The sequence below is a fragment of the Mixophyes fleayi genome, chromosome 8 (genome assembly GCF_038048845.1).
Source record: "Mixophyes fleayi isolate aMixFle1 chromosome 8, aMixFle1.hap1, whole genome shotgun sequence".
Taxonomy (NCBI): domain Eukaryota; kingdom Metazoa; phylum Chordata; class Amphibia; order Anura; family Limnodynastidae; genus Mixophyes; species Mixophyes fleayi.
In genome coordinates this window covers 28,160,699-28,172,692 of record NC_134409.1, presented here as the reverse complement: position 1 = coordinate 28,172,692, position 11,994 = coordinate 28,160,699, and the positions used below count along the sequence as shown (strand labels likewise).

Sequence of the window (11,994 nt, the reverse complement as noted above, 5' to 3'; positions counted from 1 at the left end):
ACAACTGTGAGGGAACAATAACACCTTTACTGACAAGAGCCTGAATAACGCAGCAATGACTTTATACTGATACCAACCAAGGTGCGACTAAGTTTCATTTTGCAGCACTTGTGAATATTTGCAGCCTCTCCAACTAGGAAAAGTTGATCTAACTGCAACATTAAGACTTATTATCTAACCTAAAACTGTAATAGTTGTTACAAAGTTTGGTTATCACTGCATGAATGTCATTAGTTAGGCGCTTTGAGATCTAAATTTATGTTACTGTAAAAATTAAAACCAGCCATTGAATGACAAAGTCACCCCAAACAAAAGGCTGGTTAAGGCACTGGTGTTATCCAGGTTTTCTCCTGACTACCAGATGGAGCAAGCTCATTGCATTGTAGCATGGTCACTGCCTGCCCCTGACAAGTTAATGTTTTAGTATTACGTCCCTGTTACTTTTCCAGCAACATTGTGCACTTGCAGTCCTACACTAGTCTCAATTTCCTCAGTCACCTGAGTGTCCACAAATTGTGCTGTCTTGAGTGGGTTAAACTTGTTTTTACTTATTAATAACCTCAAATTGACAACAAGAGGATTTGTAAATTCCTTATGGCTGAAATGCAGAGCTTTGACTTACTGAAGAATAATTGGTTAACTTTATTCCTGAGAGAAAAGTAATCACTACAGCTCAGAGTAATAAGAGCTGGCTGCCTGCAAGAAATTAGTGAAAGCCCCAACTAGCTTCTTTTCAAACTCACTTAAATGATAATTCCACCAAAATTAAAAAAAAAAAATTTTTGGGTGGAATTACGCAAGCTGAACTAAAACAGCAGCACTTCCTGAACCTACAATCCAGCGAATCACCCACTGCATCTAATTGCCCCAATCATCCTGGATGAATGAGAATCTCATGTAGGAAGGGCTTAAAAAATTTTGCTAAACAGAAAAAAAAACAAAAAAAAAAAAACTGCCTGAGGAAGAACGAAGATTTCCTGCTCGGACTGTTACACAGCACGAAAAGCTGCTGGATTGGAGGAGAGTGCCTGTGAGATTTCCTTGATTAACCCATTTCTCAGTTTGGATGATGTTAAAAACAGTATTTAAAGACCGATGTATTACAACCATATGGTATTAGAAATTGATTTTCAATTCAGCTAATCTTTTGCTTTTGAAATAAGAAATTAATTGGTTGTTTCCTCTTCAGCATCAAAGAGGGTTAAGCTCACACAACAATGGGCCACTTTCATAGAACATACATGGCAACGAAGCAGAGATGACGTTAGCTGGTATTTAAATCACTCTAAAACACGCACACTGTCTAACTTAAAAGGACGGTCGCCCTGCCACCTGTTTGCACCAGTAATTTGTACAGGCTGCTTAGTAGCTTATGAAAAAAAGAACGTGCGGAAATAAAAAAAAATAAAAAAATTGTGCAAAGTAAAATGCTCAGGTGGTGTTTGCTTCATTCACTTATCAAAAAGTGTGACGATCTGGCAAAATATATACACTACAAACTATTTACAAATGTACAAACAAAAGAATCTGAGTGCTAGCTTATGTGAAGACCTACCTATAGAATGGGAAAAGGATATATAGAGGCAGATTCAATTCTAAAAAGAAATCGCAGCGTAGTGTCTCGGAACGGCCGTGAGACACTAAGGCTCACTTCTACTCACACCCCACAGAGGTGCAAGCAAAAGTAAGCGTTACTTTGTACCGTATAAACGGCAACAAAGCGAGGCTGCGATGTTCTCAAGAACATCGCGGCCAATTGCATCTGCCCCAAAATATACAACTCCGGATGCAAAAAAGTGGCGCGTTTTTACCATTTACGCATTATCACAACAATGAATCCCTTCACACAACCAACCATGCTACATTAAATATCTTAATGTAAGTATGGGAGAGGTGACCCTATAAATATAATAACGGCTTATGGTTGGTAAACACGTTAAATGTTCTGTTAATGTAAGAGTGAAAACACCTACACAGATACAATTGTAAAAAATATTTTTAAGGCAGTTGTACACCAGAGGTAATTCTCTATTTTCATCACGTTAATACTTAGAAAACTACCTAAACACCTTGAAAATATGAGAATACATGTGATAGTGTAAAGATTGGGAAGAGAGTGATGTGTGTTATACGAATTGGTATCATGGACTTGTGGTATTTTGCACACTATCCTAAACAGTATTTTAATGTAAACATAAATGAAGTATTAAATAAAAACATCTACATATATTCCCATAAAGTGTGTATCGACTTTTAAAGTAAACCATTAAAAACAGCTAGGAGATGGCCAGTTTTATTTAAATGTAATGGAGCCATTCTAATGTTTACAGAATGGTCTATAAAGGGTTGCAGTCTCACGGACGTCAGGGCTGCTGGTATGTTCGTGGGCCTAGGCTGATTCAATAATACAAACCATCAAGACTCCTTGCAAGCAATGCTGTCAGTTATATGAAATTCTGTCCACGGAGGGTGGCGGCAGCTGTGATACCTTCACATACCTTGGATTAAGAGATTGAAGCAAACACACCTTTACATGTGGACATATAAAAGAATCTACACAGACAGCATAATGTAATTACCAAGGGAAATATCCACAGGGCTGTACACCACACTACTCAACATTAAAAAAAAATAACCCAAAAAAGTATTAAAACTAAACGTAATAAAACTATTAAAATCAGGATAATACTGCTGGCTTTGTGGGACTTAGCGGTGTCTTAAGCACAGGTTAGCAGACACTACATGTGAATGAAGTAGATTCTTACCTACTGACAAGGGTGCAGCAGGATACGATATAATGACTTCTAAAACAGATACACTTCTAACTTGAGATTGCGTTTCGTTATTCAGAGCCATAGGCCAAAACACTGTCCTATCAGATTGACCTAGGGTATGAGAGCAATGCCCCATCACCAACACCTCCTAAATCTTGCTGAACCCTAGACTACAACATGGTATCCCTACAATAACACTGTCCTTTCTACAAATTAAATTTTTTTTGCTTTTTTTTATGTTGGTTTTCATAAAGAAAACCCAACTTGTGTGTTTGTATGTACATATATAAAAAGACAATCCATAAAGGTCCAACACTTCTTTTCCCATAAACAGTGAGTTTGACAATTAATAAAAGCTAAACAAAAAAAACAGTTACAAATACACTCTGTGAATCCATTCAGACTCACGCACACAATATTTGGTGTTACATTTTAACACTCACAACTGTTTTAGTCTGTTTGTCTTTAAGGCAGTGGTTTGCACAGATTGGTTCAGTGAACAATTAAGAAAAAAATGTAAATATATGTACATAGGCTCTCTCAAAACGAGGTCCATGGCTGATCCTGTCAACATATGCAGGGGTGCGAGTTGTCCTTTGCAGGGGTATTAACGGATGTGGTGGTGCGAAGAGTCGCGTTCCTCCTCCTCTTCGCTGTCAGTGCTAAAAATCGGAATCGGTTTTGTTCATTGCTTTAAGGTGCTGTTGCCCACAGAAGGGTAGGGGATCCTTGTAAATGTATGGACACATCATTCACAAGCCCCTCAAGGTCTGACATACAGTAGGTTGCGACAGGTCTCTAATAAAACACTGGGCAGGTCACTCAAAGGTCATCAGGTTGGCAGGAACCTATTCAAAAAAATAAAAAAACACAATTTGTAGTACAACGTACCTGGCCACGATAAGACAACACAGCTGAATATTTATAGATTCGTCTACAAATTCTCATCGAGCTCTTGCCTCCGGTAGAAAAAAACTAGGGTACCCTTGGACAGAGTCCATTGAGCCTTGAGAAGGTTGTGCAACCTGGCAATCCGGTAATGTAGTCCTATGTAGTCCTTAAACCTGGCCCTCAGATCTAGTTCTGAGATCAGCTACAGATGCAGCGGCTGCCTAAAGCCTTTCACGGTGTCTAATTTTTGGTGGACCTAGCACCAGTAACTGTACAGAAAAAGTTTTCACCATATAACATCTATGCTCCGGCATACAGGCATAGGGTACCAATAGGGATTACCTTTTGCAGTCTAGCTTTCACAGATAAAGCAGGTATATGAAGCTAAAATGGTTAGAGAGAGTGTACACATCTTTGAGAAGAAAGGCTTTCATTGGGATCCCCCTTGCCGCCACCAACACAACAGGGAGACGCCTATATCATTTGGAACAGAACACAATACCCTCCTGGATACGTTAATGTTGCCAATTTGGCTTCTATAAGTTAGATCCAGAAGACTTTGCTTTGTAAGTTTCCTCTGATGGTTTGATGATGAAACCAGTGGCGTCACCCTTCTACCATAGTCTGACATTACTGTTCCTGGACACAATCACATCTGACTGTCCTGTAAAAATATCTGAGGTCTGCATGAATCCATTGGAGCAATGCCATTGCCAGAATTTTGGAGGGGCTCCTCATTCCCCCTATTGTAGGATTATTCCTGGAATGGTCTTCCTGGTCAAGAAATCATCCCTTAAACCATCAATCTTCTGATAACTGTTGTAAATAAAAGTTTTGTTTGCTTATATATAAGGAACCCAAAATACATGTTTCAACAGTGAACCATAACCTGGGATAAATATAAAATGTAAGTACATTCTCTCAACCATCACTGGGGCGGACAATTTGGCCCATTCTACTTTCACATATTGTTTCCCCATACCTCTTCCCCCACAGAGTGTGGTTACTTTGGCAATATTAAATTATCTTTTTTTTATATTTTGTTACTGCTAGGTGGTGATGTTCGGCGGACACATTCACGCAAGCACCCCAAGAATATCACACGCAGGATCATATCCCACAATGTGAAGGGGTTTAGCTATGGCAGATTATGTTCTGTTGTCATACATATCCAGGAAACAAATTTTCCCATTTATTTAGACCCTAGATACAGTCTCCCAATTATCACTAAAAGTAGTACAACACTATTGCAATCCCCATCAGTTAGTGGATGTGTAGAGGAGACACAATCGGGCCTCTAGAAGGTATACATTTTATTCCAGCCCCATAACTTACTACCAATGCATTTGTTGCTCACTTAAACTCATGCAATATTTATGCATAAATATTTATTTATGCAATAATTACATTGTGCTTAGTCAGACCAGGTCATCCTGACTTCACTTCCCTTATAACAAGGTCCAGAACATCTTTTTGGCATTTGAACATGTCTTTATTGAACAATTTAGCTAATCGTACACAGATTAAGATAGAACTGGGAGAGTCTTTCTTCTACCAAGTTTACCACACAAGCAGATGTCAAATGGGTTAGGACGAGTCATAAGGACTTCATTAGAGAATATGGTTACTATAATAGCCTTCACAAAGACTACATACTCAGACTAGGAGCCTGTTAGAGGGCAATTGAGCAGACTAGAAATCCCACAATCAGGACGCTCTCTCATCAATAATGCCTAAAAAAACTAGCCAAGATAAATATGACCTATACATTATTAACACTAGACACAGAGAAGGCACTTAGTTGGACAGGTTGCAAATTTCACAGCTATGCAAAAAAAACAGACAGACATAGTAAGTAACTTGTCCATCTCAACTGAAGGATAAGATCTTAATCAACAGTGTCTTTAAAATCCATGCATGCTATAGACAAATACCTTTCAACCTTGTGTGCATTGGGACTTGATATGGAAAAGGTCTTTTATAGATCTTTAACATCATGAGTTTTAAAGGCATTTGCAGATACTCATTAAAATTACTACAAATCCATCAATAGCAATGTTAAAACTGCAAGGAACATGTTTGATATTGAGCAGGCTAGCAGACAAAGGTGCCTGCTATTATCGTCCCTTTTAAGCCTTACTTTTGAGCCACTGGCCAAAGCTATTCAGTGTAACTCAGACACATCAGGACTAAAGGGGGACGACCAGGAATACAAAGTGTCCTAATATGCTGATGATTTGTCGCTATGGATACCATACAATATCCGGGAATTTATTTTACTCTCCACTCTTTATAAACATGGAATTGGCCCTCATTATTTCAGGGCCTTATAGAAGACTTGAATAATGGCTCTCCTCAACAAACTCATGTGTTGGAAAGATCCATTGGGTTAAAGTTGTCTCTCGCCCCTGCCGTCATGATTACTAATAATTTTTGACTTTATTACGAGACAAATCGGAACCAAGAAAATTGTTTGACACATGACTTTGAACACTTTCCATTCCTAAACTGCTAAAATATTATAGTGCATCCAGAATTGCACAACTCACCCGTATTAATGTATCCTTTGTGGGTCCAGATGGACAATAAAGCACTGAAACGATTTTCTCTGTGTACCCTTATGTGACGTTTAGCTTTCTTGCCTTCCTTCCTGAGAATCATCTTGCGGGTCTGTAATATTATGGCATTGCACAAGGTTGTGCTCGCGATTCATATCCCAATTTTCCCCGCTGCTCGATACAATTGCCAATACTAGTTTTAAGCCAGATTTCTAAATTATTTGGTGAAATCAGCAAGTGTAAGAAAAGATTTATGGAAAAGTTCACCCTTTTCACTCTCTGCAAATATTCCATTTCCTTACCTAGACCTGCAGTATATCTTTCTCCGTGGAAGAGTCGTCTTTTAAAGACAGATGCGAATCTCGTCCCTTTACTAATTGCGCTGTTTCGCTCATTTTTTTCTGCCCTCCCATGAACAAAATTTCAGTATATTCACCACGTGAGAGATTTGGAAAAGTGACAAACATGTTGTTGTATCAGATCACTCTTAGTGAGACATCGTTTAAGATACTACATAAAAAAATATTTAGTGCCTTAGAAGCAGCATCTTTTTTTACCTTGAGCTCCCTGAACTATTCTCGTAGATTCCCTTCAGCCATCCAGGGCTCATCTGTGACTACAGCTCCTACAGTCATGTTCTGGGGCAATATGTTCCTAGGAGCATGTCTTTACACCAATAGGCACATTCATTTCATATGTACTGCAATTAATCCACATCATTATTTATATAGATATAGATCCTCTTACCTGTTGCCTGTTGCTTTGGCAAGCAGCACTAAGATGTTTGAACCACAACATGGCATTCACCCGATTCCCAGCCTGGAACTTATACGAGTTTCCTAAGAAATAGAAGGAACAATAGAATATAAGCATTAATTATGCACTCCGTGGTCACCCCAGGATATATTTCCTGGGTGCTGTATTTACTTGCTAGCCAGCTCTTGGAGTCTGACGGAACCCTATTAAAATATGCATGTGAGCACTGCAGTCAGTAGTGTTTGTTAGACCACTGACCACCAGTCTGACCAGTCCAGGCAGTCAGTCCAGGCTCAGTAGCCAGGGATAAAAAAAAAACTAATTAAAAAAAAAAAGAAGAAAAAATGGATGTCTAGCCAGCAAGTGGGAAATAACCTCCAGAGCCTTTATAAATGTTAGCAATAACCTCCAACATTTTTCATTATTATTGCAAAGTATTACACTGCCCTCTCCTGGCTACTTCTTAACGCCACCTGGTTGGCAACATTTTCTGTGGAGAACACTGTGCACTTGATGTGTTGATGAAGAATACCACCGATACAATTACAAAAGTGAAAGCTTGCAGTGGAGGTCACAATGACATGGATTAATCCCTGTACCACAGCAAGTAGAATATAGTCTTGGTAAAAGTACTGTGAGCAAGGCAGATATGCTTTCTGGAAGAGCATGAAGACACATTACCAAGAGTGTACAGACCATGGGGATCATTTATAAAACCATGCTGAGATAACAACCCAGATAAAATCTCACAAAACTGCCTTGTTTTCCTGCATTACCTCTAGAAATTTGGCACCATCCAGCTTACAACCTTGTTGTGCTGGTCTTACACTTGGTCATAAATGTCACTATATGTGCATATTGGAGTCTTAAAAAGTTTGCCCTCTAGTTCAACATGTAGGGAGAGAGGCTTTTGAGCTAATCTTCTGTGTTACAAACACAAGACTTCCCTTTATATCTGAATTGGCTCTCCTACACCATAACACTCCCCCCCTCTTCTCAACTCCAATCAGACAACAGATACGTAACAGGGCTCAATTTAATTGCAATCAGATTAGCGTTCGCTCAACACTGGGAAAATCCACTTCTTTCATCTATGATTGAAATGATTTCCAATATCCAGAGAAGCCATGAGATGGAAACCATAGGTTTCAAATACTCCACATCAGTCTCCACTTCCCTGATGAAATAATGGTAACGGCACGACTACGATTTAAAACATTTAGCCTCTCGTCACTTTAAATTCTACTACATAAACTAATGTTGGTCTCTTTCTGATATTTCGTGCCTTTTATTGTTCATTATATAGTTGTACAAATAAATATATATATATATATATATATATATATATATATATATATATATATATATATATATATATAAGCCTTAGTTTTAGTTTGACTATGGTCACCTGAATTCTTTTTTTTATCCCCCACACCTCCTTCCCCAGTTTGAAGATGTTATTTCCCTTTGTTATTTTTCTTTTATGTCTTTGTTAATTCCAAAGTGGAGATTATATATATATATATATATATATATATATATATATATATATATATATATTTAATTGATTTGTATCTTACTGATTAAGCTCTTAATAAAAAAAAAAGATTTTTTTTTTTTTTTTTTTTTACAAATTTTATTTTGTGATATTATTGCAGTGCTCCTACAAGATTACACAAGCCCTCTAACGCTCCTAACTGCTGGACAGTTCCCAAAATATCCACAGAAAATGGTAGCTCCCGCACACAAATGAAGGAAAAAAAAAAAGATAATGGGAGACAAACAATGTGTGACCAGGAAGAAACAATAGCTGCTGTCCACAATTTCTCTGGCACTAAGGAAGGTGTGATGTCTCAGTTGTATGCTAGGTTTGTGAGTGGTGGGGAACTAGGTGTTGCAGCCAAGGTTGTGAGGGGAGCCCAACTGAGAATCTCCACCTTGTCCTAGGGAGCCTGCAGCTACAGAAAGATAAAAGGTACAACAAGACGTACTCAATATAATAAAAACGTTGTATTTAACATGTGTAAACGGGTATGACGGCTAGTGTTACCATACCAGCTGGCTCCTTTTTGCCTTGGCATTGCTGTAGCGTTTTTAGGAATGCTACTTGTTGTATTTGTTTCTAGACTGCCCCCCATCCAAAATGCTGTTTTACTGCTTTGACTAATTTTAGGTCTTTTTCCTTAGCTCTCATGCATGCATTTGCCATGCACCTTCTAAACCATCCACAATAACCAAACAGACCCACCGGGTTCCTGTGTGACACAAATACAGCTCTCTACCAACAGGACATCGAGACACCACACAGCGCTCCATGGCAGTGAAGCGTTAAGTTGTTGTATTTACCACATATAAAATGTATCATGTAGCCTACAAGGAGCTCTAAAATGCTAGTAAAAATGCACATCAAATGTCCTTAACATGCGTTTTATGGTGTTAACATGCTAATACCAGTGGGTATGAGCCCTAAAGAGGGAATCTTTATTATATTGTGTGAGACCAGTTTAACCCTCTGATCATCGTTTTGCTGTGCTCAGCTTGAGCAACTCCTGACTTGAGAGCCTGATATCCTTATGTTTGCTTGAAGGTATCGCAATGTTCAGCGTAGATATAAATATGATTATTTTAGTAAATGTACCTCCATATGTCAGCCTTGTTATTAACGGAGTTATAAAATACGATATGGTAGGGCTAACTCCAAACCCCACCATTGCTGGTGAAATTAATCAATGTTATATTGCTGGCATAGTAGAAAGTATGTTTTAGAAATCATACATCTGGTCTTAAGTGTTTATGGGCTGTGGAGTTGGTACAAATTTCATTGCATTTGACAATGATGGAAATGTTCCTCTTGGAGACTTTCCATTTGGGATTTACAAAAGGAGCAGGGCGGGTGCCCAGAAATCTGTCTCTCTACACCCATTATTTTAAAACTATTCAAGAAGGCACACTAGTGCAAGAGGAATTGGCAGGAGTTTATGAAGAATAGTCATTTCTATTAATTTTACCAACGCCAGCCATGAGAGGTTGTAACCATCTCATCAGGGCTCTAATCATTGATTTCAGAAGATTGGTGGGCTACATAATTAATCTATTTGGCTAGTTCAGTGCACTGTATGCTAAAGTATGGATAGAAAATCATGTGTATTCATAAGACCCTCCCTCTATGATCCATCTCTCCAAACAAAAAACTCTTGAAAAGTGGTTGAAAAGTTACGTATAGTTGTGAGCAGCCACACAGTGGAAAGGTGTACAATCCTTTAAGGAGAAGCAGCTGTAACACATGGCACTGCCTTCTGCTTCACAATGACAGCAGTGCTTCTGTGACTGCAAATTTCTACAGGCTAGCTACAGCTACTGAATGGAAGCAGAGCTCTCTCTCCTGGCCAAAGTAGGAAAACAAGCTCAAGACAAGAGGTAGGGGGAGCCTTACTGAACATCTACGTATACCTTACTGCTGTGCACGTACCCTTCTCAGAGTCTGTGAGTAGAAAAAGGTCCGGGTGCTCAGGGTCATCAGCCATCATAACCATCCAGCCCACCACAGATACATTTTTTGTAGATGTGGATTTGAACTGAAAAAAGGACAACAAAAAAAAAAAAAAAGCAATATTAAAAAGAAGAATCACTTAAAAGCTGGTGCTCCATACTCCCACTTTTGGTTTGAACTAATAACAGTTTTACTCCACAAACACAGTAAGAGAAGGTTGATAAACATTTATTTACCTACAAAATTTACAGTCCTTATAATTGCAGTTATTTTCCTGTAATGATTGCTGCACCTCTAGCCCAGAAGAGCACCTCGCATATAAAGCCACGGAATGGTGAACTCCTCCCCTAACAGTCCTCATCATTACTTGAGGATAAATGTCTTTGCACAGTTATTTCTCTCCACACTATTATAACGGATTGGAACGGTATCTATAAAGGATTATAGAACCCAAACCCTACTTTAATAAAGACAACATTAATAACACTGGTCAACAAAGATTTTGTTAAATGGATAATTTTTGGCTGATTCTTTATGTACATTTTGGTGCCAATTCCGAAAAGAATGTCAGAATCAGTCTTAAGGGCTCCACTTTTTTGTAAGAGACATTTTTTGTTTAAAAAAAAAAAAGAAGTAAGTTTTGCTTAAAACAGCCCATTTATTTTTGCTTCAAGCCTTTTATAATGGGCAAAAAGTATGTTAAAATACATTAACCTTTCCCTATGAATCATTTATATATGTCAAAGCAGACAAGGTAGAGGAATCTGCTGTGTATGACAAATTCTGTATGAGTTACTCATCCAGTTTTACAATAGAGCTATAATCTGATTTTAGTTTGTCTATTTACTATCCTACACTCATGAGTCATTCAAGATAAGAAAATCTTGCATAATGCGTCCTACCAGAACTTCAGGTGAGTGTTGGTTATCACGTGAACAACACATTCCACTCGTGAGCTTGTTTAAAACCTATTTCTGGGCTATAAAAAAAAAAGTGTAAATAGTGTTTTTAGGTGCATGTGTAAGTGTACGTTGTACATACACTTCACAAAAATGCCTTGTAGTTGTATAAATCATTCAATTTGTTACATGTGTGGTGTACTAACTTCCCTAGAATAAGTGATGCAAAAATCAAAGAGGGGGTATTTGTTGGACCTCAAGAAGGATCCTGATTTTGAGAGTCTTGAATGAGTGAGGCAGTCCTGGGGTGCAGTATGTCTCTGAAAAAACATTTTTTAAATTAACATTTCGGGGTATATTTACTAAGGTGTGGGTTTGAAAAAGTGGAGATGTTGCCTATAACAACCAATCAGATTAAAACTCATTTATTTAGTGCATTCTGAATGGTTGCTATAGGCAACATCTCCACTTTTTCAAACCCGCAGTTTAGTAAATATACCCCTTGGACTAACTCCCCCAAAATCTTGGAGATGTAAGTGAGGAACATGGATTTTAAGATCTTTTTTACATTTTTTAATAGACAAGCATAAACTGTAGATCAATGCTTTGTAAAATGATACATGCTC

General features: G+C 38.2%; 1 protein-coding gene across 8 annotated transcripts in view; it reads right to left on the bottom strand.

The window, feature by feature from the left end:
- Positions 1 to 1,980: 1,980 nt before the first annotated feature.
- RALGPS2 (Ral GEF with PH domain and SH3 binding motif 2) overlaps positions 1,981 to 11,994 on the bottom strand; it is a 136,029-nt gene continuing 126,015 nt past the window's right edge. For all 8 annotated transcript variants that reach the window (XM_075182227.1, XM_075182229.1, XM_075182228.1 and 5 more), the window contains 3 exons: positions 10,449 to 10,554; positions 6,971 to 7,062; positions 1,981 to 3,622 (listed from right to left, as the gene is read on the bottom strand). In XM_075182227.1, the coding sequence (XP_075038328.1) occupies positions 3,593 to 3,622; positions 6,971 to 7,062; positions 10,449 to 10,554 (228 nt within the window). In that variant the 3' untranslated portion in view covers positions 1,981 to 3,592. The remainder of the gene's footprint in view (positions 3,623 to 6,970; positions 7,063 to 10,448; positions 10,555 to 11,994) is intronic.